The sequence below is a fragment of the Prionailurus viverrinus genome, chromosome D2 (genome assembly GCF_022837055.1).
Source record: "Prionailurus viverrinus isolate Anna chromosome D2, UM_Priviv_1.0, whole genome shotgun sequence".
Lineage (NCBI taxonomy): Eukaryota > Metazoa > Chordata > Mammalia > Carnivora > Felidae > Prionailurus > Prionailurus viverrinus.
Genome location: NC_062571.1, coordinates 36223170 through 36245880, shown reverse-complemented (window position 1 = coordinate 36245880; position 22711 = coordinate 36223170). Strand labels below are relative to the sequence as shown.

Here is a 22711-nt window from a genome sequence, read left to right as displayed (position 1 = left end):
AAAAGAATAAAGGACAACTCACATGATAATTTCAAAGAGAAATAGACAAACAGTAATAGAGATTTAAAAAAATTTTTTAATGTTTATTTTTGAGAGACAGAGAGCAAGCATGGGAGGGGCAGAGAGAGAGGGAGACACAGAATCCAAAGTGGGGTCCAGGCGCCCCTCCACCAGGCTTCCTTCTGCAACAGGCGTGGGCCACGCTCTCGCTGGCTCTCTTTCTGCCGCCATTTTGGTTCCGCGTTCCCCCCACAAAATGCCTGGTGAAGCCACAGAAACCATTCCTGCTACAGAGCAGGAGTTGCCACAGCCCCAGGCTGAGACAGGGTCTGGAACAGAATCCGACAGTGATGAATCAGTACCAGAGCTTGAGGAACAGGATTCCACACAGGCAACCACCCAACAAGCCCAGCTGGCGGCAGCAGCTGAAATCGATGAAAAACCAGTCAGTAAAGCAAAACAGAGCCGGAGTGAAAAGAAGGCACGGAAGGCTATGTCCAAACTAGGTCTTCGACAGGTTACAGGGGTAATAAGAGTCACTATCCTCTTTGTCATCACAAAACCAGATGTCTACAAGAGCCCAGCTTCAGATACCTACATAGTTTTGGGGGAAGCCAAGATGGAGGATTCATCTCAGCAAGCCCAACTAGCAGCTGCTGAGAAATTCAAAGTTCAAGGTGAAGCTGTCTCAAACATTCAAGAAAAGACACAGACTCCAACTGTACAAGAAGAGAGTGAAGAGGAAGAGGTTGATGAAACAGGTGTAGAGGTTAAGGTCATAGAACTGGTCACATCACAAGCAAATGTATCAAGAGCAAAGGCAGTTCCGAGCCCTGAAGAACAACAGTAATGATATTGTAAATGCTATTAAGGAATTAACAATGTAACTGTCTGAAAAGGAGGACCCTTTTTTGGTGTTTCAAAAGAATAACTGCAGCTTGGTTTGAAATTTGTACTGTTTCTATCATTAATAAAGTTATGGCTTCTTGTTGGAAAAAACAAAAAACAAACAAACAAACAAAAACAAAGTGGGCTCCAGGCTCTGAGCTGTCAGCACAGAACCTGACATGGGGCTTGAACACACAAACCATGAGATCATGACCTGAGCCAAAGTCAGACACTTAACCAACTAAGCCACCCAGGTACCCAACAATAATAGAGATTTTAATACCTCAGTAGTTGCAGGAAAAGCTTTTGACCCATCCAGTGCTAATTTATATTTTTAAAAAAAGTTAATGCTGAGGGGCACCTGGGTGGCTCAGTTGGTTAAGCAGCCAACTTCGGCTCAGGTCATGATCTCATGGTTCGTGAGTTCAAGCCCTGCATTGGGCTCCACACTAACAGTAAATAATAAACAAACAAACAAACAACCTTAAAAAATAAATAAACTTAAAAAAAAGTAAAGTTGGGGTGCCTGGGTGGCGCAGTCGGTTAAGTGTCCAACTTCAGCCAGGTCACGATCTCGTGGTCCGCGAGTTCGAGCCCCGCGTCAGGCTCTGGGCTGATGGCTCAGAGCCTGGAGCCTGCTTCCGATTCTGTGTCTCCCTCTCTCTCTGCCCCTCCCCCTGTTCATGCTCTGTCTCTCTCTGTCCCAAAAATAAATAAATGTTGAAAAAAAAATTTTTTTTAAGTAAAGTTAAAAAAATGTATCCTGGGACAATTGGATATCCATATGAACTTAGACTCTTACCTCATACCATAAACAAAAATTAACTTCAAATGGATCACAGTCAAAAAGTTAAATGTAGAGTTAGCATGTGACTTAGCAACGCTACTTACTCCTAGATATATATCCAAGAGAATTGAGAACATACATGCACACAAGACCTTGTACATAAATATTCATACCGGAAACAACCCAAATCTCTATCAGCGGGGAATGGGTAAACAAGATGCTATAAACCCATAGAGTAATATAGGAATATTATTAGGCCGTAAAAAAGAAATGAGGTTCTCACATGTGCTACAACATGGATTATTCTCGAAAACACTAAATCTGTGAAACGAGTCAGGTACAAAGGGCCTCATATTGTATGATTCCATTCCTATGGAATGTTTAGCATAGGCAAATCTGTAGAGAGAGAAAGTAGATTCATGATTGCTAGGCACTGGGGGAGAGAGGAATGGGCAGTGATTGTTTATGGGTGTGGGTTTCTTTTTTGGGTGATGAAATATTCTGGAATTAGACAGTGGCGATATTTACACAAGTTTCTAATATGTTAAAGCCACTGAATTTGACCTTTGTAAAGGATGGGGAATTTATGGCATGTGAATTATATCTCAAAAAAAGTTATTATATATATATTTTTCAAATAGATCATAGAACCTAAATGTAAAAGCTGGTTACTGAGGGTTGGGGCTGGAACTTAGTTTTGACTGAAAATGGGCCCAAGAGAATTTGGGGGGATGCGGGAAATGTTCTAAAACTGGATTGCAGTAATGATTGCACAACGCTGTAAGTTTACTAAAAATTATTGGCTTGTTCACTTATAATGGGTGATATTTTATTAAAATATAGTTGACATACAATGTTATATTAGTTTCAGGTGTACAGCATATTGGTTTGACAATTCTGTACATTACTCGATACCACAAAAAGTGTAGTCACCATCTGTCACTATACAACGTTATTATAATATTATTGACTGTATTCCCTATGCTGTACTTTTCTCTCCGTGACTTATTTTGTAACTGGAAGTTTGTACCTCTTAATCCCCTTCACCTATTTCACCGTTTCCTCCCCTCCCCTTTGGCAACCACCAGTTTGTTCTCTGTATTTATGAATCTGTTTCTTTGTTTTGTTTGTTAGATTCCACATACAGGTTAAATCATATGGTATTTGTCTTTCTCAGTCTACCTTCTTTCACATAGTACACTACCTCAAGGTCCATCCATGTTATTGCAGATGGCAAGATTTCATTCTTTTTATGGCTGAGTAATATTCCATACAATGGATGATTTTATGGTATGTAAACTTGACTTTGGTAAAGCTGTTCAGAAAAACAAACCCACTGAAAACAGAAACCAAAATGTCATAGTAAATACTGGGGGAAAGTTGGGGTGGGAAGTTAACTTAAAAATGAAATAAAGAAGGATGACAAGAGGGGCACTGGAGGGCTAAATGTTCTGTTTCTTGATCTCACTGTGGGTTACAGTTTGTGAAAATTCATTGAGCTATATTATGACGTGCAGGTTTCTGCTTGTATATTATATCACAATAAAAAGTTTAAAAAAAGACATTAGCACCTGGGAAGGGCCACACATGACCCAATTATGAGTTACAGAAGCTGAGAGGTTGTTCAGAAGTTGTACAGTTATTCTTGGGTCCCCATGAGATTTCTGCCCCTTTATTGCCTCTGTTTTATAATAACCTCCACTATTAGAGCTGGCCTAAACAAATGTGTTTCTTACTATGAAGAAGACTCACTAATACACCCACACATGTAGTACCAAAATAGCAGCTCCAAGAAGGCTGGGAATTTTGTATATGGCTGAATCCCCAGTGCCTGGAACAATACGTGGTAATAGAGTAGGTCCTCAATATGTATTGCTTGAATGTGTGAACAAATGAACGAACAGAGGAATAGTTGTAGAGGAAAGAAGGTGCAGAGGGACAGGTTTGCAAACACAGACATTTTTCAACGCAGCTCAGCCCACCTTTTCATAGGGATCTGGATAAAAAGCGATGGGGGCCCTACTACGAAACGATTCCCTGGGGAATATGAAGAAAGTATGGCAGAGGAGGACAACTGGGAGCTGGGTCTTGAAGGATGAGTAGAAGTTTGCCAGAGAAGGAATGGAAGGAAGTGGGACAAAGTACATTGTTGTGAAAGAGCCTAGCATTCTTTGGAAGCCTGAGAAGGCTCATGTGGCAGAAGTGCAGGGTTCATAGTTAGGGACAGGTGAGAGATGAGGCCACAGAGGTAAGCTTGGAGTCGATGGAAAAGGGTCACCCATTCACAGCCAAGGCATTTGAACTGACTCCTGCAGGAATCACAGCCAACAGAATTTTAAGCAGGGGTTAAATTTGCTTTTTAGGGAGTTAATTTTGGCTAGAGCAAGAAGAATCTGAATTCGTGGGCTCTCTTCTCTGTTGGTATTTACACTTCCTTGCCTCAATGTCTCTCGCTTTCTCTGCATTCCTCTCTTCCTTCTTTCCCTCTCTCCCTTCCTCCCTCCCCCTTTCTCTTCCCCCACCTGTCTCTCATGTGTTTTCTTGTATAGCTCTCTCTTCTCTATTTCTTTCCTTTTTATTTTTTCCCAAAACACTACCCTTTGAAGATATCTCTCAACCGCCTCCATCTTATCTGTCCCAAACAGCTTTCAGATTCCATCTCCAGGACTCATTTTCTCCAGGACACGACTCCCACCCAGGCTTGGGTCCTTCACAAAGGATTTCCTCTTGAACAACAAGCTGTTTGGGACCTCACCAGTGCACAGACCAGCTATCTGGAAAAAGGAAGAGGGTCTGAGCCACCCTCTACTGGGCACAGAGAAAGTGAGCCACCAGTTCCTGAGGCCTACATGGAACCAGTGAACTGGGAACAGCACACTCTCCTCTCAGGCATCCTGATACTGCTCACAACACAGATGGCACCAATGGCTCTGAAACCACCACCCTTCCAGCCTCATCCAGGACAGCCTAATGCCTGGTTGCTTATACCTCTGACCTTCTGCTCTGCAATGTGTCCCCGCATGTGCCCACCCTCCTGAGGCACTAGACTACTGCGTCAGTACAGCCCCTCCTCCAAGCTGAGCATGGGACTCCTCTCCAGGACAGTTCTCTCCCCTGAGACAAGGGTCAAGCTGCTCTTCTAGACATGACCTCAGAGATGTGCAGCAAGGGCCCGGGCCCAATTTATCACCACAGGGCTATAATTAGGTTTGTTAACATACAGTCCAGTGTAGTCTTGTTGACTAGGAACTTAATCACGTTACTATTGAGTTCCTGTACGCATTGCTTGGGGTGACTGTTTTACTTGTAGAGTTATAGCCAAGCCCAACGGGAGGAAATTAGCTTTGGACACAAGTTTGGAGGGGGGTTCTTTTTCCTCATGACTTTGTCTCCCTCCCCCCCTTCCATGTGAAAATATTTAGCAAACAGTGACAATGATGAAAAACAGTAGGAAACAAAATGTTCTACATTAGTATAAAACATGAAAAATGCAGCAAGGACCCTTAGCGGTACAACATGTGTTATGCTGGCTGGCAGTCCATTAGCTCTGATAGACATTTCACTTACCTAAGTCAAATATAACAGTCTAGTATTCATTAATATAAGAAGGGGCTGTGGAATCAGAGCTACCATCTGGCTGGGCCGACAGAATAATCTACAACTCATGATTAGGTCTAAGGAGTGGGGTTTCACTTTAATCTTTCTCATTGCTCGAAATTTCCATCTGCGCAGTTCGGCACATCATTTTTCTTCAAGACAAATGTGCTGTTTTTCATGTTCCAAAATTAGATCAGAAGAAAACGATTAATCATGTCACGGCCTGGGAAAGGAAACAAAGCTCCGATATTCTGCGGCTCTCCCCTCCCCCCCGGCCCGCCCCTCCTCGGGCCCTGGACGGTTGCAAGTTTCGCTTTTTTCCCCAACCTCTGGGTTTTCAGCACAACTTTCGGAGACGCCACCGCCAGCCGAGAGAGGAGGAGGGTGGGACGGGAGGGCGAGGGCGCCGGCTGGGCCCGCTGGGCCCGCTGGGGAGAGTCGGGGGGGGGGGGGGGGGAGGGTCCCGGGACCCCAGCCCGGGCGCACCCCCGTCCCCACCCCCCGCGGGGCAGCCCGGCCTCCCCCCCGCCCCAGCCCGAGTCCGGGCGCTGGGCGCTGCCGCTCGCCCAGAGTGACAAAAGGGCTGCGCGCCTCCCTCCCGCGCGTCCCCCTCCCGCGGCCGCCACCGTCCTGTCTGTCAGCCGGCTCGCAAGTCATAACAAATCCCTGGCGCGGAGCTGAAGCTGAGCATTTGCCGGAGCGTCATGGGGATGATGAATGACCCGCAGGCCTTTGAAGTGCTCTGCCAGTTCAGCTGGGTCCGCGGTGCTGACAGAGAAATATACACAACAGCGTAACCAATAATGAGAACATTAAACATTCCTGCGCCGTGACAGGCTGACAGAAAAACCCAGGCTCCCATCAATCACGGCGCAGATAGAACCCTGACAACTGGCCCCTCACTGATACCCGCGGTCACCTTGCCCTCTCCCCTCGCGCGCTCCCGCCGGTCTCCCTCGGCGTCCTCCCTCCGGACTCCCCGCACCCCTCCTCCCCGCTTCTCCCAGCTTCTCTCCCCTAGCTGCCTTCCCCAGCTCCCCTCCCCCTCCTCTGCCGCCTCCTCTCCGTCCCAGGCCCTCCGAGACTGCCTTTGGGGCCTCGCAGAGGTCAAGTGAGGTTGGGGCCACTTCCATTTGGTGAGGCCGCCCCTGCTGAAACAATGAAGAAGTGTGAAGTCTTTAAGTTCACGGTTAACAATCTGTCGCTCTCAACCAGATGCAAAACAGTAACACAGTCACTGCATGTAAAACTTCATTTGGAAATAGTATTAAAAGTCTACCGTGAGACCTACACGAAGCCCTTCTCCCTCCTCCGCCAGGGGAGGGTTTCTCTGGGTGTCTTCCTGTGTCACTTTGGCAAGGGACCTTTCTCTACGTGCCAGCCACTGCCTCTTTCTTCTCTACTGGGTTTATCTGACTCGATCTGGTTTCTGATCTGCCTGAAAGGGGAAAACAGCAGAAAAACACAAAGATCTCTTCCTTTTCCTCCAACAGGAAATGGCATCTGCCCAGATAACGCCTATTGGATGGACCTTGGCCCAGTTCCCTGAGGAGCAACCTGTGACCTCTTAGTCACTTTTTGGATCCCGCAGGGCTCCCAAGAGAACTTGGTTTTGGCCACACTTTCCTGGGCTGAGCCTCTACTCCCACCTTGTAAAGGTGAGGCAGTTCTGCATGTTCCCCCTCCCCCACCAGATTACCCCTGTCAGGGCCCCCACCCCACCGCCACTGGCCACCAAGGGCTCATGGAAAGAGCCCTGGGCCAGGGGCAGTGAGAAGGCAGGGTTCCAGTCCTACCATGAGAACCTGAGCAAGGCCAGAATTTCCCTGTACTTCTATTTCTTCATCCACAACAAAAGAGTAGAAGTCCCTACCTCAGGCCTCTTGCAGGTCTCTTTACCTTCTCCAGATGCAAACCGTTATTTTCCTCTTATTCTTGCAGCTTGCTTGCTTGCTTGCTTGCTTCCTTTCTTCCTTTCTTTCCTCCCTTCCCCCCCTTCCTCTCTTTCTCTCTTTCTTGTCTTTTGGGGAGAGACAATTTCCTTGACTTTCCAAAAAGTCATGAAAAACTAACTCCCTGCAACTTCCACACACAGGTCCAGAGATGGTGAGTGGCAGAGAGGGAGGGTCACTTCCTGGGCATCCAGGGACCAAGGGTGTTATAAGGACCCCGGCTGGAACCTGGGGGGAGGAGGTGGAGAGGCACACAGAAACCTACTCTGTAGAGCCCACGCTTTGAGGAAAGCCTCAATCGTGAACATGACACTTGAAGCGCATTTGCATATTGGTTTATGTGAGCCAGCTCAGGTGTGAGGAAGAGAACATCTGCTCCATGCCCTGGAGTATCTTGTCCTTTCCTTTCTGCCCACCTGGAGAGGCCAGCTCTGTTCCCGCCACCTCTAGGACAAGTTTGTTCTGATTGTCCTGGCCCACAATGCCCTTGCCCTTCTCCAAGGTCCTAGGACCCCTGGCCCAAATGAACATCTTGCCTGCCCAGCTATCCTTAAAGCTACTTGAGGGCAGGGATGGTGCCATGCTCTGCCCTTCTTTGGATCACCTGGGATGAGCACAACACCTTGTTCTGAAATGCCTGCTACACCTACAGCTCTCTTCTCTGAGTTACTGCTCCTACCAGGCCTGCTCAAGGGGAAGACCACAGAGGCCATGTGTGTATGGACCAGCTGAATGGTCCAGTAGTGAACACCTATCCATGCAACAAATCAGATTCTCTCTTCCTTGAAAATTTGAACTCAGCCACAGGTGGTATCAGACTTCTAAAAGTTACTAATATTTGGGGTTGAGGCAGCCATTTTGCACCATTGTAGATGCTGAAGGGGGGGTGGGTGGGGAAGCTGATCCTCAAAGAAAACCAGAGAAATGAGGAAGTGGGCAAAAAGAAGCAGATACAAAATACCAGACAGACCCAGAAGACGGCATGCCTTCAATTCCTGACTTGCTCATTCCCATCCTTTAAGGCCTTGTTATACTGCTTTCTGCCCATGGATGCCTGGGAGGTAACTGGCCACTAGAACCTGACCCAGTCCTGGCCAATCATTCTACCCGGTCTTTCTGCCTATAAAGATTGGCTCAGGACAGGCATGTGACCTAGGCAATCAGAGTCCTTCCCCGGGATTTTATATATTTATTCTGAAAGAGAGATAGTGTCCATTCCTTTCAGATTGAGAATTATAAGGCTAGGACCCCAGAGCTCCTAGTGACTTGGTGGCTGCTACCTGAAAAAACAACTTACTGGAGGAGCAAATGATGCCAAACAGGGCAGTGCAGCCCGCTAATGACAAGTCTGATGGCATCTTCAGGTCCCTGGATCCAGTCAAGCCTGAAGCCTTGTTACCTTCAGCCTTCACAGCAGGTGAGCCAATACATTCCCTGTCTTGCTGCAACTTGCTTTCGTTTTGTTTTTGCCACTTGCAATCCAGAGAGTCCTCAGGGGTGTTCAGGGGACATGTCATACTGGTGTTCAGGGGACATCTCAATTTAGGAGGATTCACCTAAAATCAATAAATGCTCCTATTCTTTGTTTACATATATGTACATGACTAAGAATCTGCTAAGGCCCATATGAAGGAGGGCTGCAGTGAGCCTTCTTTGGTCCTTTCCTGACAGTCTTCCCTGTGACCTCACGTAGTACGGTCCCTCATGACCTCACTCATGCCACGTAGTACGTAGTGTTCCAGGCCCAGGAGACTTGCATGCTGAGCCTATGGTTTGTCCCCACCTCCAAGCAAGAAGGGGACAGGCATTCAGTGAGTGGTGGTCCTCCCAGCCTCTGAATAAACCTGTTTGGCCTGTCCTCCCTGCCAGCCCAGCAGGAAGCCAGAGCTCAAGCTAACCCCTGGTCCACCTGAGACAGGTCCCAGATCCCACTCTCCAGACACGCTTTGATCTCCGAGGTCCTTTGGGGCCAACAATGGGCCTCTGGATATTCATCCTCATTCTAATCCTGGTCTGATGGGAAGATTCCTGGATGAGAAGTGGCATGGGAGAGACCGGGTGCAGCAGCAGTTAAAGTGAAAAATGACGGGAGGCGTTTACTTGACGGCAAGCTTAAGATAGGACAATCTTGTGTGATGTGATTACTTAAAAAAAAAAAAAAAAAAAAAAAAAAGATGAGCCAGGAAAAACTGTAACACAGGCAAAGGTAATGAGCAATCAGGAAACCCGGTCATTGAGGAACAGGGGAAGGACCTCAGGATGGAAAAGTGACATCTCCATCAGCAGTGAGTGTGAGTTGGCACATGCTGCTTCTTCAGCAAATGGCTGTGAAAGCCCCAGGCACAGGCCAGGTGTACAGGTGGCACTCAGGACTGTTAGCTTCCTCCTTTCTTGTCCAGTCCTCATCCACCAGGGTCAGAACCAGAGCCAATGAGTGGACCTTACAGGGAAGCAGATTTTGTCACAGTCTGAGAACATTCTGACAATTCCAGTTGTGCAACAATTGGAATGGGCCCCTTTGTAAGGTAATGATCTCCCTATCTCTACAAGTATTCAAGAAGCGCCTAGATGGTTACCTCCATGGGATGCCACAGAAAGAATCCCTAAATTGAGTATGAGTTGGGCTTTTAGGGCCCTTTCTCAATTTGATGACTTCTATAGCCTCATCTGTTCCCTCTGTGAAGTAAGGATGAGCCTCTGCTCACCACTGGACTTCCTCATCTTTCCAAATTTATGGGTGTGGCAGTTGGATTTTGCAAAAGTGGGGCTGGTTGTATAATGGCCTCAATGACATCTCCTGTCCCATAAACCTTCTTACAGTATCACCTTGCCTCTCCCCAGGAAGAAGAAGTAATTCCTTTCCCGTTCAATCTGTGCTGGCTTGTTACTGCTGCCATGAATAGAATGTGGCAGAAGTGGCACTGCATGACTTCTATGGCTATACTAGAAAAGGCCACGCAACTTCTGTCGGCTCTCTGAGGGTGACTGTTCCTGGAATCCAGCTGCCATGCTGTGAGGAAGCCCAAAGTAGCCTCTGCAGAACGTTCATGTGGAAACTCCAGACTTTTCCAGATGATTCCCTCAGCCTTTGAGTCAGCCCGGCCGAGGTCCTCAGAGGCAAACCATTCTCACTGTGCCCTATCCAAATTCCTGGCCCACAGAATCTGTGATATAATAAAACAGTTTGGGTGCTTTATTATGTAGCAATTGTACCCAAACAGTAGGGGTAAGATGGCCAGGAGGCCTGTGGGCAGGAGACAAATCTCGGGCGGGGACCCAGTGCTGACTCGGCTATTATCGTCTATTGTACCTTGACTACCTCCCCAAACAAGCCCTCTCTCCAGCCAGGTTTTATCCCAGTTCAAAACCTAGGCCTTGCCCCTAACAGAAACAGTCCTTGTTTCCACCCATCCCGGCCACTCTGGCCCACCAGGTAGCAAGAAGTATTAAAAGTGTGGGATTTGGGGGTGTCTGGGTGGCTCAGTCAGTTAAGAGTCTCACTCTTGGTTTTGGCTCAGGTCATGGTCAAATGGTTCGTGGGATTGAGCCCCGTGTCAGATCCCCCCTTGGGATTTTCTGTCTCTCTCTCTCTGTCCCTTCCCCCACTCATGCTCGCTCTCTCTCTCTCTCTCTCTCTCTCTCTCAAAATAAATAAATAAACTTAAAAAAAGAGTGTGGGAGTTTTGCCCACAGAGAAGACCCACCCCCACAGGCCCTGTACCTGTGCTGTCCTTTCACAGCCCTGGGGCAGCAAAGTTTAGGGCAAAGTGCTTTCTCTTCTGACTCCCAGTTAGACCTCCACCAATGAATTCAAACTTTGAGTGAATACCCCCTCTTTATCCTGACCCCACTTTCTCTGGGCAGCGTTCTACCTTATCACAGGTCTTGAATCCCTCCTTTTTCCTGGGCTGTCCTAAGGCTCACCTGCCAGGGTTATAAAGCAGGCCAGGGCTCTGCACGCCAAGGGGAGCCAGGTGGTGGCATGTCTGAATGTCCATGATGTCTGTGACTGGTGAGGTGGGGAGAGCCCACAATGCAGAAGGCAAGGTTCAGCTCCTGACTGACCCCACTGGGGCCTTTGGGAAGGGAACACATTTGTTACTAGATGAATTGTCAGTGTCACTGCTTGGGAATTAACAATTCAAAAGGTTCTTCATGGTGATGGAGGATGGTGTGTAAAGGCCCTGAACGTGGAGCCCAATAGCACAGGCCTCTCCTGCAGCCCATCTCCCAACATCACCTACAGCTCTGAGACCCCAGGCCCAGACACACTCTGTCTGCTTTCTCTTCGTCCCACCTGCCCAGTCCTGGAAGGGAGCCCTGGCCCAACCTCAGCTGGAGTCACCCAACTGCAACCTTGGCCAAATTTCTGCAATAACCACTTCTGGTTCATAAAAAATAAAAATAAAAGTAAAATATTGTCCTCTAGCTCCAAACATGAATGTGGCTCTCCTGAGACAAATCCTTGATGGAGCAGCATCGTCTGTGTCTGAACCTAGTGCCCCCACACAAGTTGGCTTAGGCATGTTGTTGCTAATGCTGGAATATTGGGGCCGACCATCTCCACCTGCAGTGGAGCTTCCCTGCTCAGCATAGCATCCCCCTTCTTCTGGACAACATTTCATCTGACCATGCACAAGAGCCAGCAAGTGGCCCATGCCTGGCCCATCCTAGTACCCCATCTGCTGACTGCCTGCACAGTGATGCATCCAGAGTTGAGCACATGTCCCAAGCTTGGATAATTGAGTCCTTCCCAGGGTTTTATAACTAGACCAGGGATAGGTATCTTCATCCTCTATGGGCACTGATGTGAGGCCACAGCTTCAGCAGCCATGACTCTGCTGTGAGGAGAAGCAGCGGGAAGAAGATGACATTACCAGGAGGAGCAGAACCTAGGGATGGAGCCTTGGGTCCTGACTTTGTTGGAGGTCCTGGGTCTACTCATCACTACCCTGCTCAAGCCTCAGAAAATCTTAAATCAAAGGTCCAGAAAGTATTGCAAGGTAGGTAGGTAGTATTACAAGGCACATAGGATGGTAGGTAACTGGGATGGGGGCCAAGAAAGTAAACGGAAACAAACCCAGGACAGGGAGGAGTGGAAGGTGCATTGCAGGATGAGCTGTAGACAGAGCATTGGGAGAGAGGATGAGGGAGGTGGGGCATGCATCCAAGCCAGTAGATCCATCTGTCCCCCAGGATTGGGAGACAGGGACTGCAGAAAGATGAAAACAGAGAACACCCTGTGCCCATGTTCAGACACTGTGGGGGAGTCACCTGGAGCATGCAGAGGCGTGACATTAGAGAACCAGAGTCTCCCAGAGCCAAGGCCAGTGCACAGCAGGCAGGTGGAGGCCATGCCACAGATGCTCACCACTAGAGGACAAGGAGAGGACCACGCCCTCCACCCCCCAACCCCCTGCAAGGACCAGAAGTGACTCGTGTGGAAGGGCATTTCTGAACCACGTAGGCAGAGGGCACACTGGCTCAGGGTGAGTGGACTCAGAGTTCCACAGCCTATTTGGTGTCTTTCCAGCTGACCTGCCTGTAGAATCCAGGGTCGTGCCCCTAGGGCCAGTGCCTCCACACCTGAGAACGTGAGACTCTGGGATCACACCTTCCTCCCAGCAGTAGGAGCTTAACAAACACAAAAAAGTTTGCATAGCTGCTGGGGGGCTGGGAGGTTCCAGCGGAGGAGGCAGGTGACAGCAGCCCCTCTTTCTCATCCCTGGCTGCCCATACAGGGCCTCTGGCAGCTGTGAGGTGGGTGTGGGGCACCTTCCCCCCTACCCAGGGAAAGAAACACTGCAGGGAAGAAATGCAGCAACACCAAGGAGGTACCCAGCACTTGCCATGCACCAAGTCAGTGCCCAACATTCAATGGGCATGATCTCATTCACTCTTCACAGCACCTTGTGAATAGACACTATTGAGTATGCTCATTTCCCAGTGGAGCAAATAGAAACACAGAGAAGCTAACCAACCTAAGGTCACAGAGGAAGGAAGTGATGGCTTTCTACCCTAGTCTGTCTTGCTCCAAAAATGGTGAAGAATGAGCAAGCAGAATGTCTTCTACACCTATACAGTTCATACAGCAACATGTGCTTTGCACAAATACCCACAGCCTTAGCCCTATTCTACATGGGTATGGGGGAGACACTTTACATTTGTGAGCAAAAATGTGAATTCAATTAAGCTTCATTTTGTGGCTTCAAGCTCTTTATGAAAATACTTTTATACCTAATCCTGTGGCTATGGTGGCACCTAAGAGACCACCTGATACAAATGAGGACAAAGAGCTCAGGTCAGGATCCCTTACTGGCAAAGCCAGGTCTAGAACTCAGGTCTCTAGACTCACTCACCAGTGCTCTCTGCACTTCCCTCTGATGGAGAGAAATTACCATGAGCTACAGCATGGGTCCTTCCCAGCTGTGTGCTGGTGAATATTTAATAGCCAGCTCTTCAGAAAACCAACCAACAAACCAACAACAACAACAAAAAAACCCTAACTTGTAGCATTTGCCATTTTCCTAGTATTCCTACCGTGGTCAATTTCAAGCCTCCAACATCATGTCCCTCAATGGAGTTGGGGGGCACTCCAGCACACCACTGTTCCCCCCACAGACAAGGGAAGATTCCAGAGCAAATGATGCTAAGTGCAAGGACTTGCAAGTCAATCTAATAGTCCTCTTCCAGTTTATCAATGAGTCCACCATCCACAGAGGCTCAGAGTGGGAGGATTGCCAATGGCAGAAGAAAATCTGTCTATGATGGCTCTTGAAGCCAAAAGAGACCAGTATCAACCAATGTCATTAACTAGAAATGTAAATGGTTCAGGATAAATTGAGGAAAATATAGTGTTGTGGTTTAGAGAACGGACTCTGGAGCCAGATGATATTGGGTCCAATCCTAACTAGCTGTGTGACCTTGGACATGTAACTTAACCTACCTGTAAAATGGGATGGCATCAGGGCCATGGGGGTTATGAGGACTCAGATAAGAAATATGAACCCAAAGCTGTCAGCACAGTTCTTGGCACACAATAATCACTTGGTAAGTATTGGTTTCGTGTTGAATATGGGATCTAACAGTACTTAGTTATATTTCTTTAGCTCTGGCTTTAATTGTATCCTCTGTTTAAAAATCAGTAACCTGGCTAATATTTACACATAGTTTTTCTAAAAAGTCATTATATATATTTTTTAATGTTTATTTATTTCTGAAAGAGAGAGAGAGACAGAGAGGGAGGGGGGAGGGACAGAGAGAGAGGGAGACACAGAATCCGAAGCAGGCTCCAGGCTCTGAGCTGTCAGCACAGAGCCTGACGCAGGGCTCAAACCCATAAACCACGAGATCATGACCTGAGCCAAAGTCAGAGGCCCAATCGACTGAGCCACCCAGGCGCCTCAAAGTCATTATATTTTTAAAGTCCGTTTGCATGAATAAGAGTCTACCTTCCCCTGAGTTAACCACACCCATGGAAATCTGTAAATTATAATCCAGATAGTACATCTGTGTGGTAGCAAGACAACCAAATAAAGGCAAAGGGCTCAGACAAAAAACCTTTCCAGCATTAGCCTTACATACTCCATGTCCTGACATGACAGAGTTAATCCTGACGCTTACCCCACCATCCATGCAGCAGCCCCAAGAACAACAGGGGAATGTTCTGAACCTGGGGCTGGGGGGATTCTGTCTTCTGTTTCCACCCTGCTCTCTTTCTGTGCTCTCCTCCCCATTGCCCCTCCATCCCCTTCCCTGCAGACCTCAGTCCATCCCTCCACTGGCTTCTCCTCACCACTCTGCTCTCCTAGACTGGTCTGTTAAGGGCATGAAAAATGGCTCCGCGGAATAAAGATGTTTCCCCTCTGATGAGCACATTTGCAGAAGGTATGTCAGAGATCCCAGGGCTGGGGTTGGGCGGTCTCTCAAGAAAGTTGTTTGTCCCCCCTAATTTCCCCCCTCCTCCCTTCCCTCTCCCTCCAGTGCCCCCACCCCACTTTGCTTACTTATTGGAAGAGTAATAAATATTGGGCCGACAGGCCCTTCTCACAGTTACAAAGCCTACCTGTAAGCGAGCTCAATAATTAGCAGTCTTGAAGATGATATATGACTTTCATTACCCTTTGGGACCAGAGACTAAATGAGGACAGAGCTAATTGCCGTGCAAAGCAGTTTGGCATGAATGAGAAAAATGCAGGCCCTGTCTCCTGCCAAAAAAAAGGGCCCTATTGCCGCTCTGATCTCAAGGCTGGTTTCTGCCGCAGGAGTTCACTCGGTGTCCATAAATCATGGGCTGCTTACAGCTGGGGCTGCCCTGAGTCGTCAGCGGGCTGTGCGCTGAGTGACAGATCCCAGCCGACTGCATTAGAGCCTCAGCTCGCTCCTTTCTTCTCCTCCTCGTCGTCCTCTTCCTCCTCCTTTTAGCACTGACCAGAAAATTAAACCCAGACTCTTCAGAGCAGGGAGGCTGGCTGGGGGGTGGCAGCTGTCGACTGGGGTTGGGTTCTGGATGCCCATGCCCAGTTGCTCATGCCCTGCACATGTCTCCCCCACTCAAAACATGCCCTGGGCCCTGAGGCCGGGGGAGGAAGGCTCTCTCCACCCTCAGGAGGAGGCAGGCCCCTCCTGGAATGCTCCAGACTGAGCTTTTGTCCTTGGTTTGTCATCGAGACAAATGTGGCCTCCCTTCTGGCCACATGTCTCCCTCTTCCCCCACCCCCCTTCAGGAAATGTTTCCCTTCCCTTAAAGGAGAAGGACTGACACCAGCCACATGTGTGTCTGCAGCTGACAGATGGGCACAAGCCGTGGGGGGCGGAGCTAGCTGTGGCTGTGACAGGGAGGACACCTCCCAGCAATGTTTTCATCTCTGCCCCCTCAGCCCTACCCCTTGGCCACTCCTCAAGGAGCCCTGCTCCGGAGGGTCCAAGGTGGGAAACGCCCCGACCATGCAAACACCATCCTTGTCCCCTTCCATTCACTCTTACTGGTTGGGAAGGAGGTTCCCTCCCTTGTGGGCAGACACCAATTTCACACTCAGAGCAGAGCTTCCTGGCTTTTCTAAGGGCAGTCATATAATTAATTCTTAGTGTGGCCAAATTATATTTGACACTTAATTTAAAACTCAAGGTTCCATAATGCAAAACCCTCTCCTGGTAATAAGGGTGACATGCACTGTGTGTGTGTGTGTGTGTGTGTGTGTGTGTGTGACTTGACAGCCAGAGTTGGAGGGGTGGCTCCATGTAACTCCCAAAGAGGGAAGCAAGCTGACTTTTATTGAACAGCTACTTTACTTTACATCCAGGGATTTCCTGCTTTCTTTCTCATTATCCCATTTATTTTCTCACTTCCTTCCCAACAATCCTGGGGCAAGTGTTCGTTATTGCTTCCACTGTGCAGATGAGGAGACTAAGACCCAGTGAGGTTGATTCACCCAAGGTCATCCTGCTAGGAAAGAAGACATGCTGGTGTTCATGATCTTAGGAGCCTCTTACTTCTCTGTGTCATTCAATTCTTCCTTTAACGATGGGGGTAGGGGTCCCCAAACCGGAAGCCCCAGCTGCGTTACAGGGGTGAGAATAAGGGCCACACTTAGGCTGTGGATTGTGGACGCCTGGGTACAGCCCCTTAAACAAGTAGACGTTATTTGTCTCACGTAACAAGAAGGCCAGAGACACGTCATCCAGGACTGGCGCAGCTCAACGAGGACTTCAAACAATCTCTATCTTTCCACTTTATCCCCCCTTACATTCCAGCTTCTTGCATTCCGGTGACCAAGTGGCTGCTGTACCACCAAGCATTACGTCGCAGTCCAGAGAGGGAAAAGAGGTTAGAGACAAGGGTGAGAAAGAATTCTCCAGCCAACCCTTTGTCTTTTTATTTGGGAAGAGGAGACTTCCTCTTGTATGTCATTTGCCAGAACTGGATCCCTATCCGCCACCTTCCCCCATCGAGACCAATCAGAAGCCAGGAGAAAGAGTTGCCGTAGTTCATTTAAATCAATCACAACTCATCCCCTGGGGCTGGGAGTGGGCCCAGGGTCCCAGCTTCCCAAAGACCAAGACCCTCCAGTTGCTAGATGTACAAGTCACACTATCAACAGGGAAGGAGAGAGGATGCTGCTGGGTGTGCAATGGACAGTGCCTGCCACATGTAGTTCTTACCCTTGGCTGTCTCTTACTCTCATGGAAGAGACCTGGGGCCCAGCTGGAGAAAGACTGATTTGCTGGCTATGTGCACAGACAACTTTGGGGAGTTTGGGAAATTTGGTTCCCTCCAAAGCTACCATCTCTTCTGCGTTCTGTCTACCCCCAAGCTCCCTGATGGTAGGAGTTTGTGTTTTGTCCTTTGGACCTGGGTCTGTGGATCTGTTTGTGCATGGGGAGGGGTGACACCATGATCACTCTCCCATGTGTGAGCCCCAGAGCCAGCTGTGGACTCTGCTTGGGCAGACAATGGAATGAGTGAGTGAAGTGGCGGGGGTGGGGTGGGTGTGGGGTGTGGATAATTCCCACAGGAAGGTAAAGATCAGGATGCCAGAGAACCTGTCACTTTAGTGATAAATGTCACACCCTTGCTTTGTAAAGTCATTGAGAGTCAAGTTGCATTAGGTTGTTATAAGAGGGTTGTTCTCTTCCTACCTGTACCTGCTGCTGGGGCAGAACTGAGCATTCCCTCCCCACCAAGTCTATAGCACCCATGGGGAAAGTTCTCATCACTGTCTCCAAATGGGGACAGATTCACTTGCTGGGAGAAGCATCTGCCTAGAAGCAGGCTAGAGACAGGTGGCACACTCAAACAGGGCCACTGGGTGGGGGGCTTGGGGGAGGTGCTGCTACACGACAGCTCTCCGCCCAGCCTGCAAGACTCAACAGGTGCTCTTATCTGCCACTCTCATGCCCAGATTTCTGATATTGCCCAAACCTTTTTCAAGAGGCTCCTACATGCATATAGGAAACATGATGGAAGGTTTCTCAGTGCTACGGCTCCATTTCAGGCTCCAGGTGCAAACCAGGTCACATCTCTCTTTCCTCAAGACCCCAGTGGCTTCTCACATCCTTGAAAATGAAACTCTTTACCTTGACCTACAAGTAGGGTGACCTGTTATCCCGACATTATTATTAGTATCACGCCTCTCAGTCTCAAATGTGCCCTAGTCTGGATGATAAATTATGTGGCCATCTTATCAAGCAGTAGGCTCTGCATGTTCCTAGCCCTGCCTCTGCCCCCAGGCTCCTCTCCTCTGCTCACTCCAGCTCACATGCCTCACTAGAGCCAGGAAGAGCCATTTTTGAAGGCCTCAGGACCCTCGTGTCTGCATTATCCCACCTAGAATACACTTAGCTCTATTCAGCTCTCAGGTCTCATTTCAAAGTTCCTTTTTCAGAGAGGTCTTCCTTTATCTATCCCCTATGAACCTTAGTTCTGTCATACAAATGATGTTATTTTCCTTTATTGCCAGAATCATCAATATGATGACATGTTTATTTGTTTAATATCTGCCTCCCCCACTGGCTTGTCAGCAGAGACCCCTGTGTCTCCAAAACCTAGCAGAGGCTGTTGCCCTATAACTGTTTTGTGAATGAAAGGATGAATGAATGACTGAACGAATGAATACATGAATACATGATGTTACTCCCAAATGCATACACCCACTCCCAAATTAGCAAAGTCACTATAATCATCTGCAAGGAGATGTGATTCTAGCACAGTCTGAGCTTCCCAGCAACGTAACACATCACTCTGAGCAGCCCATCACAGGAGTTCAACAAAGGCATTATGGAATGAGAGACATTGCACCGTCAGGCCTTTCCTGCACCTGGTTCTCATCTTACTCCAGGCAGGACATCGGCCAATTTGCCTCCAAATCCACATCACCATATACAATGCCATAGTGAACATATACATGTCCCCTTATGGACCTGTGAGAACATCTCCCCCAAATCTAGATTTCCCAGGGAGCTAAATCAATAGACTACTAGAGATATACACACTTTAGATACTTAATTGGATTAAATCCTCACTTTTTTTTTTTTTTTTTTTTTAGTCTGCATAAGTTCTAGAATTCTTGGGCCGATTATCCATCTTGACAAGTGGGCCCTTGAACCAAATTTAATTTTATAATTACATATCAAATTTTATAAGTAAATATACACTGTTCATCTATTCCAATTATCATGGGAAATTTGCTTCTTGCTATAGACACAGCTTTATGTCCTATTGCCCACTCTTAGGAGAAAAGGCATCAGAATGAGCTGGTTGCTATGGGGGTGGCCTGGGCAACATGAACCCTTGCCCAGCCCCTAGCATGGGTGAGGGGAGCAAGTGGAGAAGAAGAGAAATCTCTGCTAAAGGCTGGCACACACTAGGTTGTGTTCCTCCAAGACCTGGGCTGGGCCAATGGCAACACCCAGAGCCCTCCTATGCCCAGAGAGACCAGCATGCAAGCTACAAACCACAGAAGGGTCAGCCTGGGGCCTGTGGGAAGGGAAAGGAAAGGCAGAGCCCTCAGACTAGCCCCAGCAGATTCAAAACAGAAAGGCCATTCTGCTCCCACCCTGTCTTCCCAATCAGAATTACATAAGGCAAATGTCTGCTTGTCTCATCTGCAGCCTGTCCACAGGCCGGCCCAGGCCTGATGAACTCTGGCATAGGACATCCAGAAATTTGGCAGGATGACTGTATGAGCAGCCTGGAATTTCACCTGAGCAGACAGAAGGAAGAACCCTGTCCTGGGGGGCAGCCACACAGACAGCTTCCCGAACTCTGGTAGAACACATTCAGGCATGCAGACAGACATTCAGACAGATGTCCAGTCAGGGATGACAGATATACAGCTATGGGCACAGAGATGCACACCCTCTCATTTAAACTCACTCCTCTCCTTCCAGCCAATCCCATAACCCCCTCAGTCTCCTTCAGAACTGCTGGCCTCCAACTTTAATGGCACTGTTTTGAAAGCAAAAGAGCACTGAGCACTTTCCACTTCCAGCCAAGATGGAGTAACAGGGACGGGATTTATTCTCTCACCTGAAACAATTAAAACATAGCACAATATACATGAGACAATTTTTGAGACACTGAAAATGAAGCAACAGAGATAGGAAATCAACAAGGTGAGCCACATACTTTTCCTAACTTACTGCTTTGAGAGTTTCCAGGATGCAGCAAAGAGAGAAAGAATCCCAGGCAGAGCTTAGTTAAGGAGATGAGTTAAGGAGATGGAGCTAAGATGATCTCTGAGTAAATCAAGTTATCTGGTGGCATTTGCAGGATAGATTTCTGGAGAGGAGAGAGCTGCACAAACAGGCAACCTCAGAGACGTGCAGTTCTTCCTTAAATACTCAAGTACTGGCCAGTGCATGGTGTATAAGGATGCTACCTGAGGCCACTGAAAGAACTATCAGAAAAGATTAAAGGGCCAAGAATATTTGGCTGTTTCCACCAGTCAGATTGGAAATGCTCATTTTTTTACTGGGTATTGGGTAGAGTACTTGGAAGGGTCTTGCATCAGTAGTGGGGCAAAATTAGCCCTAGACAAAAACACTACTCTGTTTCCACCTAGCAAATTTTAAAAGCAAGACCCAAAAGGATCAAACTGTTCCAATAGCATCCAGAGGAAAGCTTTAAGAGATTTATAAAAATACAAAGTACTAGAGCAGCTGGGTGGCTCAGTCGGTTAAGTGCCAGACTTCAGCTCAGGTCATGACCTCACGGTTTGTGGGTTCAAGCCAGTGTCAGGCTCTGTGCTAACAGCTCAGAGCCTGGAGCCTGCTTCCATTTCTGTATCTCCCTCTCTCTCTCTGCCCCTCCCCTGCTCATGCTCTGTCTTTCTCTCAAGAATAAATAAATATTTTAAAAAATAAATAAAAATACAAAGTACTCAACAAAGTAAAATTAAAAATGTCTGGCATTCATCAAAAATTACCACCCATTAAAAGAAGGAGAAAATGCAACTCATAAAGAGGAGAAGAATCAATCAATAAAAACCTAGAACTGGCACAGACATTAGAATTAGCAAAGAACAGTAAAACCATTCATGTAACTGTATCCATATTTCCAAAAGCTGGAGGAGAAAGCAAACATGTTAAGTAGAGATATGGAAGACATAAAAAAAGATCCATATCAACTTCCAGAGAAATAAAATTGAACACATCATCAGCAAACTGTAGAACAACTCAAGCAGCCTAATATATAATTATATAATTACACAATATTATGTAATATATATTTTATATAATACACATACACACACACACACACACACACACACACACACACACAAAACGTGAATCCCCAAAAGAAAGGAGAGGAGGTCAAGAAGAAATAATGGCCACAATTTTTTTAAGTTAATTTATTTATTTTGAGAGAAAGAAAGAGAGAAGAAGCAGGGGAGGGGCAGAGGGGGAGGGTGGGACAGAGGATCCAAAGCAGGCTCTGCGCTGATAGCAGGGAGCCTGATGTGGGGCTTGAACTCACAAACCATGAGATCATGATCTGAGCCAAAGTCAGACACTTAACCAACGAAGCCACCCAAGCACCCCTCACAATTTTTCAGCCAATTCTACTAAAGCTCACACAAGAATAAATAGATATCCTGGGTGCCTGGGTGGCTCGGTTGGTTGAGCACCCGACTTCAGCTCAGGTCATGATCTTACAGTCTGTGAGTTCAAGCCCCACATCAGGCTCTGTGCTGACAGCTCAGAGCCTGGAGCTTGCTTCAGATTCTATGTCTCCCTCTCTCTCTGCCGCTCCCCCACTCACGTTCTGTCTCTCTCTATCAAAAAATGAATAAAAATGTTTAAAAAAAATTTTTTAAGAATAAATAGATATCCTGAATACCCCTGTATCTATTATGGAAATCAAATTTATAGTCATAAACCTTCCCAGTCCCAGATGACTTTACTGATAAATTCTATCAAATATTTAAGTAAGAAATAACACCAATTCTACACACTCTTTCAGGAAGTTGAAGAGGACAGAATAGTTCTGAACCATTCTGTGAGGCTAATATCACTTTATCAAAACTAGACAAAGATACTACTAAAAAAGAAAACTACTGACCAATATCCCTTGATATAAAAATTCTTAACAAAATTTTAGCAAACTGAATCCAACAATATATAAAAAGAGTAATACATTATGACTAGGTAGGGTTTATCCCAAGACTGTAAGATTGATTTAACATCCAAAAATCAATTAATATGATACACCTTATTAATAGAGTGAAGGGGATAAAAGCCAATTGATTATCTCAATAAATGCAAAAAAAAAAAAAAAAAAAAGAACTTGACAAAATCCAGCACCCATTCATGATGAGAACGCTAAGAAATTAGAAATAGAAGGGGGTGCCTGGGCAGTTCAGTCAGTTAAGTGGCCGACTTCAGCTTAGGCCATGATCTCACAGTTTTTGGGTTTGAGACCCTCAGTGGGCTCTGTGCTGACAGCTTGGAGCCTGGAGCCTGCTTCAGATTCTGTGTGTGTGTCTCT

General features: G+C 47.3%; 1 protein-coding gene across 2 annotated transcripts; it reads left to right on the top strand.

Annotated features, from left to right (window-relative positions):
- The first annotated feature begins 202 nt into the window (after window positions 1-202).
- LOC125148049 (nascent polypeptide-associated complex subunit alpha-like) lies at window positions 203-12767 on the top strand. Of its 2 annotated transcripts, XM_047825713.1 has the most exons (4): window positions 203-936; window positions 4198-4208; window positions 5432-5437; window positions 12758-12767. In XM_047825713.1, exon 1 carries the CDS (start codon window positions 257-259, stop codon window positions 848-850), a length of 594 nt encoding a protein of 197 aa, XP_047681669.1. In that variant the 5' UTR covers window positions 203-256; the 3' UTR covers window positions 851-936; window positions 4198-4208; window positions 5432-5437; window positions 12758-12767. The 2 variants fall into 2 exon arrangements, with proteins under 2 accessions (XP_047681669.1, XP_047681671.1); XM_047825715.1 differs by lacking the exons at window positions 5432-5437; window positions 12758-12767 and having other exon boundaries at window positions 203-930.
- Window positions 12768-22711: the final 9944 nt, after the last annotated feature.

Excerpts from the sequence above, each read along its gene's own strand:
- LOC125148049 (XM_047825713.1), top strand. The coding sequence starts at position 257 with ATGCCTGGTGAAGCCACAGAAACCATTCCTGCTACAGAGCAGGAGTTG.